An 18,452-nucleotide genomic window follows, 5' to 3' on the forward strand; every position below is an offset into this window, starting at 1 on the left:
ATCCCATCCTTGTCACCAGAGTTCTTCGTGTTACATTTCAAGAAGGACTAAAAGGCAGAGTGTTAAATGGCAGAATCTCAATTAAGGAGATGTTCACTTTATAAGCAGCAAGGTTAGACTAAGCTGTTTTCTACCCAGAATGGCTGATGACTGCATCATTGTCATGTGATCAGACTCAGTGACAGTCCACCTTACTTACACAAATACACAACAGAATTGAAAAGCAAGACTTCAAGTTCAGTAATCTCAGAATTGCATTCCGTGCCACAAGCTAGTGAGCATAAGAACAGGAGGTTTGATTGATTGAACACATGACTGGAAAACTGATGTAGGATGGAGGGCATCAGATTTTGGGGCATTGAGACCAGTTTTGGTGAAGGTGGGACTAATAAACATTGGACAGGTTCAATTTTAACAGGCCTGAAACTGGTATCCTTGCAGTGATATTTGTTAGTGCTTCAGGGTGGATTTTAAACTAGCTTGTTTAACAAGCATGAGAACCTGAGGGGTAAACCATATTGAAAGAAAGTCAAGTTGGTAGCAGGAATTTGAAAAGTGACTGTGTGGCCTAATGTGTGTAGTCTACTTGCCTCAAGAAGGATGTTGTTGTTTCATATATTCAAATTTGTCCTTGAAATCATGGGATTGTCTAATGAAGAGAGAGTAGACAAGCTGGGCTTCTATTCTGTTGGATTTGGAAAAATGTGAGGTGATACTATTGAAACCTGCAGAATCGTTAATGGGATTGTGAGGGTAGTTATTTCCCCTGCCTAAGCTATCTAAAACCAACAGGATAATTTGTAAGTGGAAAAAATGCCACTTAGATCCAAGTTAGGAGAAATAGTTTTGCTTCGTGTTGGGAATCTTTGCAATTATCTCTACCAGACAGTTGTGGAAACTCAGTCACTGAGTATGTTTAAAGTAGCAATTGATAAGATTTCTGATTACCGTTGGCATTCAGGGTTATGCGATATGTGGATAAAAGACATTTGTTTTGTCAGCCATGATTGTACTGAAAGACAGAACAGACTCATTGGGCTAAATTGCCCACTTTAATTCAGATTTTAAAATGGAAATGGAAATCACTAATGTTAACATTGCAACATTTCTTTTGAAGTATTATTCTACTTTATTTTTCAGGAATTGGATTATGAAGAGGAGCCACTATTGCGAGCAGGTTGCAAGGAATATTTCTGGTTACTTTGTAAACTGATTGATAACATTCATGTAAAAGATGCTAGTCAGGTATGCATTTATAAGTTCATTTGTTCCCTAATGTTGACAATTTAATGATGAACCAATAGCCTGTTGTTGTAACTACTGACAGTTTTAAATAATCTGAACAGCAGGGTTTCTTTTATATTTTTCTTACAGCAGTGTTCCACCAAGCGTATACCTGTGTGCTGCAAGATAGACCATCTGGATATTTTATAATCAACCCATTCAGAGATGTTAATGCCCACCTCTAGAGCAGGTGGGGCTTGAACCCAGATGCCTGCCTCAGAAGTAGGGACACTACCACTGTGCCAGAAGAACCCAATAAACACTGCATCTAGATGTTTTCTAAAAACATGTTTAGCAATGTTATTTCACATCGCAGGAGCAGGTGGAAGTTGAACCCAAGCCTCCTGGCTCATAGGTGGAAATCCTGTCCCTTCACTACAAGACCCATATGAAACAGTCTGACTGGGTATTTAGTTATTTCAAATCAACCCGCTCAGGCATGTTACAACATAGGTGGGACTTGAATCTGGACCTTCTGACCCCGAAATCAGTCCACTGAGATATTTTCAAATCAGCCCGTTCAAGGAGATGCTATGACTTACTCTGGAACGAGTGAGACATGAATGCAGGCATTGTGGCCCAGAGGTGAGGACAGTATCATTGTTCCACAAGAGCCCCAGAGTTACTGAATGTAGCCATTTCTTATCAACCTGTTTAGTGATGTTATTAAAGATCGTATGGGACTTGAACCTATGTCTTCTGGCTCAGAGGTAGGGTCACTGCCATTATGCCACAGGAAGCCTATAAAACATTCCATTTAAGTATTTCTAATCAATCTGTTCAGGTATGTTATTACACACCTCTGAAATAGTTGGGATTTGAACCCACCACCTAGCCTAGAAGTAGGAACACTTCCGTGGTGCCTTGAAGCAGTCCACCTTCATATTTTCTAACCACATGTTCAGATATGCCATGACAGGTGAGACTTGAACCCGTCCTGGTTCAGAGGTAGGGGTGCTATGATTGTGCCACAATAACCCTGAAACAGTCCATTAGGTATTTACTCATCAACATGTTCAAAGCTGGTATTACACATCTCTGGAGCAAAAGGAACTTGAACCCAGACCTCCTGTTTCAAAGATAGGGACACTACCACTATACCACATCAGCATATCAATAGAGACATGGCTGCTAGTGGTTTTAACCTGAGAGTCACCATGCCTCAGACGAGGAGAAAGGTGTGAAGATTCATGGTACCTGTGGCCAGTGTGGGAAATGAACCCTTGCTGTTGATGTCACTGTGTGTCAGAAACCAGCCATCGAGCTAACTGACACCATGTCCCTCCTCCAGTTCTAAGATTCTGTGATTCTTATGCTGGATACTTTTTTTTATTTAACCAATTTTGTTTGAGGCATATATATTCTGTTCTAAACAATGTATAGGTGATGTCAGAATGCCAACTAGACATTTTTGAGGGATATTCTTTGTTAATTGATTACAGGCTACTGGCTCAGACATAGAGACACCACCACTACACCAAAAGAACCCTTCTGGTTACTCTTTTGGATATTTTCCTAATCAGTCTATTCAGTGATATTACATGACAGAACTTAAACCTGAGCCTTCTATTCCAGACGTAGGGCCACTTACTGCTATGCCACTACTATTGAGCCACAGACCTTTTATCAAACAGTCCACCTGTTCTTTTATTCCTGTGCAACATATTCAGAGATGTTATTTGCACACCCCATGGAGCAGGTGGAAATTGAAACTGGACCTCCAGATCCAAGGGCAGGGACACTACCATTGTACCATAAGAGAGCCCCAAACAGTCCACCTCGTGTCCTGCGCCTGACTGCTAACAGCTGCATTATTCCTGATAGTTAACTGAGGCTGTCTGCCATCTAGTTCATGAACAAAGGTTTGGTAGATTCCACTATGCCAGAAAATGAATGAACATGAGCTAAAAAGATATGATGTAACTGGTGGAATTAACAGTCACAATCCACCCAGGTCAGTTCTTGAAATCCGTGGCTATGTCAGCATTTGTCTTCACTGCACCCACTCACCTTCCCTTCCTATTTCCACTTCCCCCTTTGAGATTCCTGTTGCGCACTTCCTCCCACCTTCCTTGATCTTCCCACTTGTTACCATGCTCCCAGTCTGTCTCTCATTGAAAGTTCAAGACTGCATGCAGTGAGGAGTTGTTGAATGGATTGAGTTAGTCAGTAGCTTAGAGTTGTTAAATTTTAAAACATTAACATGAAGATTTGTGAGCCATTTAGTACCACTGATCTCATTTTGCTGCAGGTAGTGTTGACATATAAAAGGAAGAATGGTTCCAAAATTATTTAATGCGTAAAAGCACATTTCAGGGAAGTTTGTGAAACGTTTCAGGTTCCTGTAGGTGGAATAAACGCGACTGCAACAAAACCTCATCGATCAGTCTTCCTCCTGGGGTTTCATTTTCTTGCTTCTTAGTGCCCCCTTTCCCAGTTTCTGCATGTACTTTCCCCTTAGTTTATATGGACTCTACATCTCTCTGATCTTCAGCCTCCAATTCATATGGGCATATCTATCTTCAAGTTCAGGGGGACTTCGTTTCTGCCTGGTAAGCGTTTAAAAAAAAGACTCCCCCGCCCCCGCCCCTTCCCCAGTCTTCTAAAAGGTCAAGCTCCTTAGCTCTTTCCGTATTGAGCTTGTGTGATTTAAACAAATCCTTTTCTTCGACCATGGCTATCAATTCAACTTTTCTTCTGTTAAATGATTAAAATATCAACTACTGTATTAAAAAGAAACAGATGTCTCTTTCACTCTGATAGTATAGTGTTATGATTCTGAGCTTAAAATTTAGAAATCCTGAATTCTAATGTCTTCTTGGTAAATTATATTTATAATTTATTCAATATGATTGTTTGTGGTCAAAATCTTCAATGTCAGTGGCTGAAGCTGGCATGCTTTCTTCTTTCCTACCTATGGTAACGTTCTGTATTTATATTTTGGTTTTCTTTTTGTTTCTACTCATGGTGCTGATCCACATTCAATCTTGATAGTGGCTCACATAATATTTATTCTGCATATGTTTTGAAAATGTTAGAGAATATTATTTGCTCTTAAAATTGTTTTAATCTATCTTTTGATTATTTTTCTAATGTATTTTACCATTTTGAGTATTATGAAACACTTTTGAGCATATTGTGCCATGCCTGCAACTAAAACAACCTCATTATTTTAAATCTTTTTAAAAGGTTTAAAACTCAATTAAGTCTGTTCAGTGGTATTACACATATAGAACAGTTAGGACTTGAACCTGAGCCTTCTATTCCAGAGGTCGCGATGAACATTTAAAATATGTGGGAATACAAAAGCAAACTTAACTCCAGTTGAATCTGATTTTATTTCTGCTTTTCCTTTCTGATAAAGTCTCTTGCATAGAGACAGACCCACATATTAATTGGACTTAAGCCAGGAGAGTAATCAATCTGCTTTGATTTGCAGGAGCTAGTATTAAACATTATTATTTCTTGGTTTCTTATAACAATAGAACTTACTTTGGATTTGTTAGAGCAAAATATTGAATACTAAGTAACTTCTATCCATTAAAACAAATTATAGGTTTGGAGAGTTTCAGCAATATTTGATCTCCGCTGATGCTTCATAAATTACATTGTTAATCCCGTTTGTTGAATCAGCTTGTGTCATTTAGTAAGATTTAACTGAAGATCACTACCTCAAGGGTAGTGATCTTCAGGTTACTCCAGTGCCACATGCCAGTGAGGATAGAAATAGAAAGACAGGCCAGATGAAGGTGTGACTGAGGAGCTGGTGTAGGGGGCAGGGTTTTCAGTTCTTGAACCATTGGGATCTCTTCTGGAGGGTGGCTGATGTTGTTCCATTGTTTCAGAAAGGTAGCAAAGCCAAGCCAGGAAACTCCAGGCCAGTAAACCTGACATCAGTGGTAGTTGGGTTATTAGAGAGGATACTGAGGGACAAGGTCAACCATCATTTGTATAGCCAAGGTCTAATTAGGGCTAGGCAGCATGGATTTGTGTGTGGGAAGTCATGTCTGACAAACATTTTGTTTTTTGAAGCGGTAGGCAAGAGGATAATTAAGGACCGGGAAGTGGATGTTGTCTATATGGCCTTTTGACAAGGTACTGCACAGCAGGCTTAGTCATGAAGGTTAGGTCACATAGGATCCAGGGAGAGGTAATTGGCTTCAAAATTGGCTCAATGAAGCAGAGGGTGACAGTTAGAGTTTGTTTCTTGGACTGGAGGCCTGTGACTAGTGGTGTGCCACAGGGGTTGGTGCTGGGACCTTTGTTATTTGTTATTGACATAAATGATCTATATGTGAATATACAAGGCATGATTAGTAAGCTTGTAGACGTTACAAAGTTAGGCTGTATCTTTAATAGTGATGGTCATCAAAAATTCGAGAGATCTTGATCAAGTGGGGAAGTGGGCTGTGGATTAACAAATGCAATTCAATACAGGTAAGTGTGAGGTATGGTACTTTGGAACGTCAAACCAAGACAGGACTTATGCAGTAGAAATAGCAAGAACTGTAGACTCTGAAGTCAGTGATAAAACAGCGTGGAGCTGCAGAAACACAGCAGGCCAGGCAGCATCAGAGGAGCAGGAAAATTGACATTTTGAATCAGGGCCCTTGGGTCCCTACTCGAAACGACAACTTTCCTGCTCCTCTGATGTTGCCTGGCCTGCTGTGTTCCTTCAGCTCCACACTCTGTTATCTTAGGACTTATCAGGAACTTAATCATTTACTGAATGAGTGTTATAGAACAGAGGAACCTAAGAGTACAAGTACGTAGTTCATTCATTGAAAGCAGCGTCACAAGTAGACAGGGTGGTGAAGAAGGCATTTAGAATGCTGGCCTTCAACGATCAAGGCATTGAATGTGAGAGTGGGGATGTTATGTTGCAATTGTATAAGTCGTTGGTGATGCCACACTTGAGAGTGTGAGTAGAGCTTTGGTCACCCAGTTACAGGAAAGACATAGTTAAACTTGAAAGTATGCAACAAAGATTTACGAGGATGTTGCTAAGGCTAGTAGGCCTGAATTATAGGGAGAGGTTGGCCAGGATAGAACTTTATTCCTTGGAAAGTAGGAGAATGAGGGGTGACCTTATTCAGGTGTATACAGTCATGAGAGGCATAGGTAGGATGAATGCATGTAATCTTTTTCCCAAGGATGGGGATTTGAAAACTAGACAGCATAGGCTTAAGGTGAGAAGGGGAGGATTTAGGAAGGAGCTGAGGGGCAACTTCTTCATGCACAGAATGTTATGTGTATAGAATGGGCTGCTAGAGAAAGTGGTTGAAGCAGATGCAATAGCAACAATTTAAAAAAATATTTGGATAGGTACATGGATGGAAATGGTTTAGAGGGAAATGGACCAAATGTGGGCAGTTGGAACTAGCTGAGTGGGCACCGTGGTCAGCATGGACCAGTTTAGGCTGAAGGGCTTGATTCCACCCTGTATTAATCTTATGACTCTAGTATTTTCCATGGTCAACCTCCCACCTGCTGTTCCTCTCTTAATCAATAACTTAGTTTGGGGTAGTAGGCACATTTAATTATAGAAAACCAGGATCCCAATTTAATGCTGGGAAAGTGACTACAGTGTGAGAAAAGCGGAGAAAGGGGAATTTTGAAGCAGGATGCTCGTGAGCGATGAGAGTGGAAGTGGAAGACATGGAGATGGGGGAAGTGGAAGAAGGTAATGATCAGGCTCAGACACTATGAAAGTTATACTTGGTGAAGGTCGTTTCCCAAAATATGGCAATACATATCTCAGTCTGGCCCGTGGTGATTTGCAGGATATTTAGTTTTATGATGAGTGATTGGAATGAAATGTGATGGAAACTAAATTACAGAATATAAATACGGAACCAGAAGTGTGTAGTCATGTGCAATGCTTTTAATGTATTATGAATAAGCATCTTGTTTTCAAGTTGTTTTTTGATTTAAGTGGTCCCTCCATAGATAGCATGGGAAATTCATTTTTTATCCACTCATGTAAAGTGGACATCTCTGGCTGGCCGTCTGTTGCCCTTGAGAAGGTGATGGTGAGCTGCCGCCTTGAACCGTTGCAGCTCACCTGCTGTTGTTTGACCCACAATGCCATAGGGAGGGAATGCCAGGATTTTGACCCAGTGAAGGAATCATGATGTATTTACAAGTCAGGATGGTGAGTGGCTTGGAGGGGACCTTGAAGGTGGCGATATTCCTGTGTATCTGCTTCCTTTGTTGTTCTAGATGCTTGTGGATGTCGTGCCAGTCAAGTGGGCTGCTTTGTCCTGTGTAGTGTCAAACGGCGTGGGTGTTGTTGAAGCTGCACTCATCCAGGCAAGTGGGAGGTACTTCATCACACTCAGACTTGTTCCTTGTAGATGATGGATAGGCTTTGGGGAGTCAGGATATGAGTTACTTTACACAGTGTTTCTAGCCTCTGACCTGTGTTGTAGTCCCTGTGTTTATGTGGCAAGCCTAGTTGAGTTTCTGGTCAATGGTAGCCCCCAGGATGTTGATAGTGGGGGATTCAGTGATGCTAGCACTGCTAAATGTCAAGGGACAGTGGTTAAATTGTCTTTTATTGATGATGGCCATAGACTGGCACCGGTGTGTCATGAATGTTACTTACCACTTGTCAGCCTAAGCTTGGATATTATCCATATTTTGTTGCATTTGAACATGGATAGCTTCAGTATCGGAGGAGAAATGAACGGTGTTGAATATTTCGCAATCATCAACCAACATCCCAACTTCTGATCTTTTGATGGAGGGAAGGTAATTGAAGCCACTGAAGATGGTTGGGTCTAGGACACCACCATGTGGAACTCCTGCAGAGATGTCCTGGAGCTGAGATGACAGCCACAATCATCTTCCTATGTGCCTGATATGACTCCAACCAGCGGAGAATTTTCCCTCTGATATCTATTGATTTCAGTTTTGCTTCGGCTCCTCGATGCCTTGCTCAGCTGAGTGTGGCTTGGATGTCAAGTGTTGTCACTGTTGTTTCACCTCTGGAATTCAGTTCTGTTGTCCGCGTTGCAACCAAGGCTGTAATGAGGTCAGGAGCTGAGTGGCCCTGGTGAAACCCAAACTAGGCATCACTGAGCAGCTTATTCCTGATCAGGTGCGGCTTAATAGCACTTTTGATGACACTCTCCATTACTTTACTGATGATCAAGAGTTGACTGGGTAGTAATTGGTTCCTTTTTATATAAAGGGTGCACTTGGGCAATTTTCCACATGCCAGGTAGATGCCAGCATTGTAACTGTACTGCAAGAGCTTGGCTAGGGGAGCAGCATGTTCTGGAGCATAAGTTGTCATACATTATTGCCAGCGTTTTGTCAGGGCACATTGCCCATCCGAAATTACCCTTGAACATCGTGATAAGCTGTCTTCTCGAACTGCTGCAATCTATTTGAATTGGTACACTGACGATGCCTCGGGGAGGGAGTTTATTGACTTTGATCCTATGACACTGAAGTAAAGGTGATATATTTCCAAGTCAAAGTGTTGAGTGACTTGACAGGTAACTTGAGTGCTGGGCTCCCATTTCTCTACAGTATAATGCTGTATGAAGTTGTTAATATGGTGAGAGAAATTCAATCAGATGAATTAGTAATACTTTTTGCCTCCTAAACCTGTTGTAGTCCTCCTATAGATGAGGTAGGTATGCCTAAAAATTAAGAACTGAAATATGCCATATAGCCCCTCTTAGCCTGCTCTGTCATTCAGTCAGATCATAACTGATCTAATTGTACCTTTCAAATCTGTGTTCATGCCTACCCTTGATAAATTTTCACTGCCTTGCTTAACAAGAACCTGTCTGTCTCTGACTTAAAATATTTGAGAACTCTTCCTGAAAAGTTATAGAAGCAGAAAATTCCAAAGACCTGGCTCAAAAAGAAAAGAATTCGCCTCATCTCTCCTTTAAAATAGGTGGCTCCTAACTTGTACAGTAATCTCAGTTCTAGAATCTCCTAAAAATCACATCTGTCCTGTCAAGATCTCTCAAGAGCTTATGTTTCAGTCAAGTCATCTGTTATTCATCTGAACTGCAGCATGTACAAGTCTAGCTATTCCAATCTTTTCTTATGAGACAACAGGCCCATCCCAGGTTATAGTCCAGTGAACTTGCTTTGAGCTACTTGAGTCAGGATGGGATCCTTTCTTAAATAAAATAATGAATGCTGGGCACAGATGTGCCCTTAACAGTGCTTGATACAATTGAAATGTAACTTTCTACTTTGATATTCAGTTCCCATTGTAATAAATGGTAACATTCTGTTAGCTTTCCTAATCACCAGCTATATCTGTGTAGTAACATTAGCACACGAGAGCCCAGATATCTGTATATATTGGAGTTCTGCAGTGTTACTCCATCTAAATAATATGCTTCTCTTTAGTTTTCCAGCTAAAATGGGCAGTTTCACATTTTCCACATTTATCGTACACTTGTAATATCTTTGCCCACTCACTTACATATGTATCTTTGTCTTTTCTGTAGCTTCCTATGTCCTCTTAACTTGCTTTCCTGTCTTTCTTTGTGCTGTCAGCATGTTAAGCACCCATGTCCCTCATACCTTCATACTTTTATATAGCTTGTGAACAGTTGAGGTACGTGTAGCATCTCACTTGTTACAACTTGCTGACCTGTTTTTTATTCCAAAAAAAGACCATTAACACCTACGATACACTTCCTGTTAATTAGCCAATCTTCTATCCATGCCAATATGCTACCCTTTGTTTGCAATAACCTTTTTGGTATGGCACCTTATCAAATTCCTTCTGGAAATGCAAGTACCCTGCAGTCACTAGATCTCTTTTATCCACAGTGTATGTTAACTCTTCAAATAACTACAATAGGTGGGTCAAATATGGTTTTCCTTTCAGAAAACCATTGATTTCTTTGAGCGTGTCCAAGTACCCTGCTATAACATGTTTAATAACAGCTTCTGGCATTTTCTCTATGACAAATGTTAAACTAACCTGGCTGTAGTTTCTTGCGTGCTGTCTCCTTTTTTGAAATGAGTTATGTTCACTATCTTTCAATCTAACAGAATGCCCCCAGATAGTGTGTGTTTGGAAAATTAAAGCCAATGCAGCAACTGTCTCACTAGCCACTACTTCTCAGATTCTACAATGACATCCATTAGGACCCAGGCACTTGTTAGCCTGCGACTTCAGCAGTTACTCTGTTTCATGTCTCTGGTGATTGTGATTTTCCTGAGGTTACCCCGTCCATTTCCTGTTTTATAACTACTACTTCTACAATGTAATTTGTGTCCACTATATTGAATACTGATGTGAAACAGTTTTTCCTCCTCATTTTTTTGATTTTTTTTTAAAGTTTTGCTCATTTTTCTGGTCTGCCAACTATCATTGTGCAATTGTATCTCTCTTAGTTTCACACACACAGCAACATTTCTAGTTAACCACTGATGGTAAGTCTATCGCTCAAAATTTTACTTTACTTGTTGGAATGTATCTATTCTGTGTACTTGGAAATATCTCTTTATAGATACCCGCTAGTGCTTCCAAGTTGACCTGTCCTTTGATCTAATTAGCTAATTCACATTAGACAGCTGTGTGCATGCCTCATAGTTCCCCAGATTTAAATTTTTAAAGAAGTTTTAGACCCACTCCTATTTTCCTGAAACTGAATGTAAAATTCATTCATATTACACTTCCTGTGGTGTGGTGGGGATCTTCACAATGAGATCATTAATTATCCTGTGTCATTGCTTAATACCAAGTTTATTATGACCTACTCCAGAACATGCTATTCAAAAAACCTATTCTATTAGAAACCATTCTATTAATTCCTCATCTCAGGGTGCCTTTGCCCATCTGACATTTTCAGTCTATATGTAGATTAAAATTGCCCATGATTATTGCTGTCCCATTTTGATAGCCTCTAGTTATTTCTTCCTTTATGTTACACCTTAATGTTGTTGCTGTTAGGAGCCTTGTATATTCTGACAAGTTGTTTCTTTTTTTATAATCTCTAATTTCTACCCAAATTGTTTCCTCATCTTGGTTTATGGACCTTGAGTCACTTTTCTTTATTATTGTAATACTGTAATTAACTAACAATGCCAACCCTTCACCTTTTCCTAGTTTGCTGCTATTTTTATAAATACCTTGTATCTTTCAAGATTCAGGTCTGAAGCAGCAAGCATTTACATTTTTTGTCTGATGTTTGTATTTAGTGCAAGCTAGTTTGTAGAAGAAATGGTATATAAAAGAAAGATAATGTACATATTCTTTGCTCAATTTCTGGCTTTGCAGGTAGTGCATCTAAAGTGTGAGATATCATGAACAGTGAGATTGCCCTGAGTGGACAAAAACAACTGCAGAGATCAGTTTCTGTACTTTAGTTGTTGAGCTAAAGAGTACAAAAAGAAGAATGATTTGGACTGTTTATCCATACTTTTTCATACCTTGCAAAGAGTCATAAGTTCAGATGGGATTGGAGTGATTAGTGGTATGTAGAGTGAGAGGAGCCTGGCTGAGTTAGATAACAAGGATTTACAGAAACTGAACGATTCAGAAGGTACGATGTATCTTTGATCTACAGGGATAGGGCTAAAATCCAGAATGCTCAGCATAGCATCTTTGAGCAAATGGGTGTCCAAACTGAAGACCGGGGGAAGCGGTGGGTATGGTCTGGTGGTTATAGGGAGTTCAGTACTTAGAAGTTGAGATTCTTTGTGAACAAATTTGGGAGTACCATACAGTACAGCCACTACCTGCTGTCAGAGTGAGAACTTCTTAAAAAAGCTTGAAAATAATTGTGGCAATAACGTAATGATTCGGATCCACGTTGGGACCAGCAAAGTAGCAGACTAGTAGGTTAGAGGTCATGTTTGGACACTGCCAGGAAATAAATTAAGAAGCATGGCCTGAGGGATTGCAATATCTGGATTATTATCTGAACTGTATAGCTCGAAGGCATGGTCTGTGGAGTTGAGTGAAACTGAACATAATGTAATTATCAGCAAACATCCTCACTTGATAGTATTGAAAGAAAGAAGCTTATTGATAAAACAACAGAAACTAGTTGGATCTAGTACACTGAAATAAAATCAAAATACTGAGGATGCTGGGAGTCTGAAATGCTAGCTTAGTGGGCCTGGCTGTACCTGTGGCTTTAAAAAAAGGCAGAGTTAACATTTTGAGAGCTTCTTCAGAGGTTCCATTCATTAAATTTATCTGTCTCCTAACTATTATCATTTACTATAAATGCTTAACTCAATTCCAACTCACCCACCCGCTACCATAATGTCTTTTGATGGAGACATTAATCTCCAACAATGTTCTCCTCTCTCTTAGAAGATACACAGGTTTAATGTTCACCTCTGTCTTTTCCTGGGAAGGTAAGTGCAAGAATAGAATCGTCAGCAAATTTTCCATAGGCAGTTCATTTTTGGTACTGTTTCAGAAATTAAAAGTACATCATGTGTAAGATTTCAGGACCAGGATTTATAAGAAATTCCTGCTGCACCTCCCTTTCTTTAAGGGTGGGGCTTACACAGTAAATGGTAGGTCCTTGGGTAGTGTTGTATAACAATGAGACTCTGATGCAGGTACATAATTCTTTAAAGTTTGTATCATATATAGACAAGCTGGTTAAAAAGGCATTTGGCACACTTGCCTTCGTTGCTCAGTCCTTTGAGTATAGGAGTTGGGACGTTATATTGAGGTTGTACAGGACATTGGTAAGGTCGTTTCTTCAATACTGTGTTCAGTTCTGGTTGCTCAGTCATAGGAAGGATATTATCAGGCTGGAGAGGGTCCAGAAGAGATTTACTAGAATGTTGCCAGGTATGGAAGGTTTGAGTTATAAAGAGGAGCTGGATATGCTGGGACTTTTTTTACTGAAGCATCGGAGGTTAAGAGGTGACCTGATAGAAATTTATAAAATCACGAGAGGTATAGAGAAAATTGATGGTATTCGCCTTTTCCCTAAGATGGGGAATTTCAAGAATTAGGGCACATTTTTAAGGTTAGAAGAGAGAGATTCAAAAAAGGCACGAGGCAATTTTTTTTTACACACAGGGTAGTTTGTGTGACGAATGAACTTTCTGGATGCAGGTATAATTACAACATTTAAAAGACATTTGAATGGAATAATGAAAAGCAAAGGTTTGGAGTGATATGGGTGAGGAGCAGGCAGGTGGGACTGCTTTAGTTTGGGATTATGTTTGGGATAGACTGTTTGGACCTAAGGGTCTGTTTCCATTCTGTTTGACTCTGACTCTGTTTTCTGCAGGTTGAAAAGCAAATGGCTTCCTCCTCAGTACTTCTAAGCCTTTGTTTCATAAGGTCATCTGCTTTCCACAGGTGGCCAGCGTCATTTATAGGACTTAAAGGAATATATTTGATCTCTGCCTCAAGTTTCATTTTTTAAACAGGATCGTGACTCATGAATTATAGTGAAAAGTTTTCCTCAGCTAATACTTTATGGTGCTCTTGGAGCCCTGACTATTTCTGTAAAAGGAAGATTTTTCCTCCATCATTTTATCTCACTTCACTGTATAAAATTCTTGAACACTTTTTGTTTCTGTACAGGATTTTTAGAATCTTCTGTTACTTGTTTTTCAACCTTGGAGGCTTGATAGTATTGTGTAACTAATAATAACTGGGCTTTTATCTTAGCTGTCTCTTTGAGGTACTTAGTTCCAATTCCTACTTGACTTTGACCTGTACCAGCTCCTTTAGATACTTGACTTGAAGCTTCACCGAAGTATTCTGTTTCTCTAGAACCTGTATGTTTCTACATTGGAAAAACTTTTGCTCCCATGGCTTGCTGAGAAGACACCAGCTGCCACTTATTCAGATCAGTGATTTCTGAACGTTAAATAGTGGAATTATCTAATTTGGACATAAGTGTATCCTTTTCCCCGGATAACTTTTTATTAGCTTCTTATCACCATTGGACTACCACTTTGCCTGACAAGAATATCTTTTATGGGCCTCAGAAGTATCTCCTTCTTAGACAATTTCAGCCTGGGGTGATCTGTTCTGAAGCTTCTTTGGTGCAGTTTGAAATGTTCTATTGCTGTTCCAGCAAATCATCTTCTAATGGCCTATCTTATTATGGTAGGCATATTATTCAGCACTGCTAGGTGGACAGAGTTGGCACTGATGTGGAGTTTTCCTGCTGCAATACCCTCCTCTTCCCCTTCTGGCTGTTGTCTTCTGGCTGTGTTAGAAGATCTCTTATTGAAGTGGACTGAGTCAAAGTCTGTGTGTTGACCCCAGGGAAATGGTGTCACCTCAGATAACAAATCTGTTCTGCTTGTAAAGTTCGGCCTATCTGATGACACATATTGCTTATAGTAACGCAGATCTTCTTTAGAGTGTAAAAGTTCTGATAAAGCTTCATCCTGCACCCCTAATATAATGTGGTTCGTGTAGCCTCTCTGTTCATCTTTTAGTATTGGCAATCATCTGTGAAGTGGTTTATATCATTTGTAATCATTTATATATCATTTGAGAAGGTATTGGCCTATTGTCATTTTTGCTAGACTGTTAATCCAGAGACCTAGTTAATGTTCTTGGGATCTGAGTTCAAATCTCACCATGGCAGATGGTGATGTTTGAATCCAATTAAAAAAGACTGCAATTTCTAACTGTGAGAAAAACCCATCTCATTCACGAAATAGCACATTGTGGAGCTGGATGAACATAGCAGTCCAAGCAGCATCTTACGAGCACAAAAGCTGACGTTTTGGGCCTAGACCCTTCATCAGAAAAGGGATTCTCCAGCATCTGCAGTTCCTATTATCTCTCATTCATGGAATTACCTTTTAGAAAGGGAAAGTGTTGCCCTCACCTGGCCTGGTTGACAAGTGACTCCAGACCAAGAGCAATGTGGTTGACTCATCACTGCCCTCCAGGCAAATAGGGATGGGCACTAAATACCGGTCTCACCAGCGACACTCACATCCTGTGAGTGAAATTAAAAAAAGTTTCCCCTCCCTCGTGGTGAGCCAGTTTCTCTTGTGTAGCCTTATGCAACGTCACCTTGAACTGAAAAATGTGTTATACCATAAGATAGAGGAACAGAATTAGGCCATTTGGCCCACTGAGTCTGCTCCACAGTTCATTCGTAGCTGATGTGTTTCTCAGTGCCGTTCTCATGCCTTCTCCCTGTAACCCTTGATCCCCTTACTAATCTTGAACCCATCTATCTGTCTTAAAGACATTCAATGACTTATCTCCACAATCATCTGTGGCAATGAGTTCTACAGATCACCACCTTCTGGCTAGAGAAATACTTCCTCATTTCAGTTCTAAAGCATCACCTCTTCACTCTGAGACTATGCCATTGGGCCCTAGTCTTTCCCACTTTGGAAGTATCTTCTCCACATCCATTCTATCCAGACAACTTAGAATTCTGTAAGTTTCAATGAGATCCCCCTTGTTCTTCTAAACTCTGAATACGGACCCACAGTCTTCAACTGCCACTTGTATGACAAGCTCTTCATCCTTGGGGTCATTCTTGCAAATCATAAAACATAAACAGAATCCCTACAGCGTGGAAGCAGGCCATTTGGCCCATCGAGTCCACACCAGTCATTTCAGCAGCATCCCACCCAGACCCATTCCATTCCTGTAAGCCTGCATTCCCCGTAGCTAATGCAACTAGCCTGCATATCCCTGGACACCATGGGCATTTTAGCGTGGTCAGTCCACCTAACCTGAACATCTTTGGACCGTGGGAAGAAACCAGAGCAGCCAGAGGAAACCCATATAGACAAGGGAGAATGTGTAAACTCCACACACGGTTGCCTGAGCTGGTATTGAACCCACGTCCCTGGCGCTATGAGGCAGCAGTGCTAATCACGGTGCTGCCCAAATCTTCTCTGGACCTCCTCTAATACCAGCACATTCTTTGTTGGATATGGGGCACAAGTTGTTCACAATATTCCATATGTGATCTGACCAGAACCATAAGCCTTAGTAGTACATCCATGCCCTGGTATTTCTAGACCTCTTAAAGTATTTGCTTCCCGAACTCCGAATTGAACGTCATGTTAACCTCAAGGGAATCCTGAACCAGGACCCTTAAGCCCCTTCGCGTTTCAGATTTACGAAGCTCTTCCCCATTTATAAAATAATTTACACCTCTCTACTGTCTTTTTCGACAGTATTCACTCTAGAAAATGACAATGTTGTCGAGGAGAATACTGCGATACAGGCTACTAGACTAGGTGGGATTGAGGTTCACAAGGAAGAGGTATTAGAAATCCGACAGAGTGTGAAAATAGATAAGTCCCCTGGGCCGGATGGGATTTATCCTAGGATCCTCTGGGAAGCCAGGGAGGAGATTGCCGAGCCTTTGGCATTGTCTTTAACTTGTCATTTTCTACAGGAATAGTGCCAGAAGACTGGAGGATAGCAAATGTGGTTCCCCTGTTCAAGAAGGGGAGTAGAGACAACCCTGGTAATTATAGACCAGTGAGCCTTACTTCAGTTGTTGGTAAAGTGTTGGAAAAGGTTATAAGAGATAGGATTTATAATCATCTAGAAAAGAATAATTTGATTAGGGATAGTCAGCACGGTTTTGTGAAGGGTAGATTGTGCCTCACAAACCTTATTGAGTTCTTAGAGAAGGTGACCAAACAGGTAGATGAGAGTAAACCGGTTGATGTGGTGTATATGGATTTGAGCAAGGCTTTCGATAAGGTTCCCCACAGTAGGCTATGGTACAATTTTTATAAATGACCTGGATGAGGGCATAGAAGGATGGGTTAGTAAATTTGCAGATGACACTAAGGTCGGTGGAGTTGTGGATAGTGACGAAGGATGCTGTAGGTTGCAGAGAGACATAGATAAGCTGCAGAGTTGGGCTGAGTGGTGGCAAATGGATGTTAGTGCAGACAAGTGTGAGGTGATGCACTTTGGTAGGAATAACTGGAATGCAAAGTACTGGGCTAATGGTAAGATTCTTGGTAGTGTAGATGAGCAGAGAGATCTCGGTGTCCATGTACACAGATCCTTGAAAGTTGCCACCCAGGTTGACAGGGTTGTTAGGAAAGCGTACAGTGTTTTAGCTTTTATTAAAAGAGGGATCGAGTTCCGGAACCATGAGGTTATGCTGCAGCTGTACAAAATTCTGGTGCGGCCGCACTTGGAGTATTGTGTACAGTTCTGGTCTCCGCATTATAAGAAGGATGTGGAAGCTTTGGAAAGGGTGCAGAGGAAATTTACTAAGATGTTGCCTGGTATGGAGGGAAGGTCTTACGAGGAAAGGCTGAGGGACTTGAGGCTGTTTTCGTTCGAGAGATGAAGGTTGGGAGGTGACTTAATTGAGACATATAAGATAATCAGAGGGTTAGATAGGGTGGATAGGGAGAGCCTTTTTCCTAGAATGGTGACGGTGAGCACAAGGGGGCATAGCTTTAAATTGAGGGATGAAAGATATAAGACAGATGTTAGACGTAGCTTCTTTACTCAGCGTAGTAAGGGTTTGGAACGCTTTGCCTGCAACGGTAGTAGATTCGCCAACTTTAAGTACATTTAAGTCGTCATTGGACAAGCATATGGACATACGTGGAATAGTGTAGGTTAGATAGGCCTCAGATTAGTATGACAGGTCGGCTCAACATTGAGGGCCGAAGGGTCTGTACTGTGCTGTAATGTTCTACGTCCTTCCTACCAAAATGCATAACTGCTCACTTCCCCATATTGTATTCCATTTGCCACTTCTTTGCCCATTCTCTTCGCCTGTCCAAGTTCTTCTGCATCCTTTTTGCTTCCTCAACAGTATATGTCCCTCGAGCTTTAATTATAGTATTGAATGTTGTTGTTCCTTCTGCTTTCCCTTTTTAGGTGACAGTGTTGGCTCTGGTTGTGTGCAGAAGTTTGCTGACCTGGTCTTCTGATTTTTGATTGAAGTCTGAAGCAGCGTGATATCTGCTAAACCATGGTGACATAGTACCAGCTAATCAGGACCCTTTGTGTGCTTTTGCAATTCTGAAGAAAGCAACGAGCTTTCCATCAACATTGTGTTTGCTGCGTTGAGCTATGGTCACTTAAATGCTACTTTTCTTTCCTAACTTTTTTTTAATGGGTATGTGTGTGTGTGTTCCCTTTCTTGTGCAGTTCTCTCTCTCCATAAAGATTTCTGATTGTCAGGAATTTATAAATCACTGATCAGTTTTCTTGTTGCTTGCTGAAT

At 40.7% G+C, this 18,452-nt stretch overlaps 1 protein-coding gene across 1 annotated transcript in view; it reads left to right on the forward strand.

The window, feature by feature from the left end:
- The window catches only part of usp34 (ubiquitin specific peptidase 34), a 329,850-nt gene that overhangs the window by 182,470 nt on the left and 128,928 nt on the right, over nt 1–18,452 (forward strand). Inside the window, exon 38 of the mRNA XM_059648851.1 lies at nt 1,141–1,245. Within this exon, the coding sequence (XP_059504834.1) occupies nt 1,141–1,245 (105 nt within the window). The remainder of the gene's footprint in view (nt 1–1,140; nt 1,246–18,452) is intronic.

This window comes from Stegostoma tigrinum, chromosome 9, assembly GCF_030684315.1.
Source record: "Stegostoma tigrinum isolate sSteTig4 chromosome 9, sSteTig4.hap1, whole genome shotgun sequence".
NCBI lineage: Eukaryota > Metazoa > Chordata > Chondrichthyes > Orectolobiformes > Stegostomatidae > Stegostoma > Stegostoma tigrinum.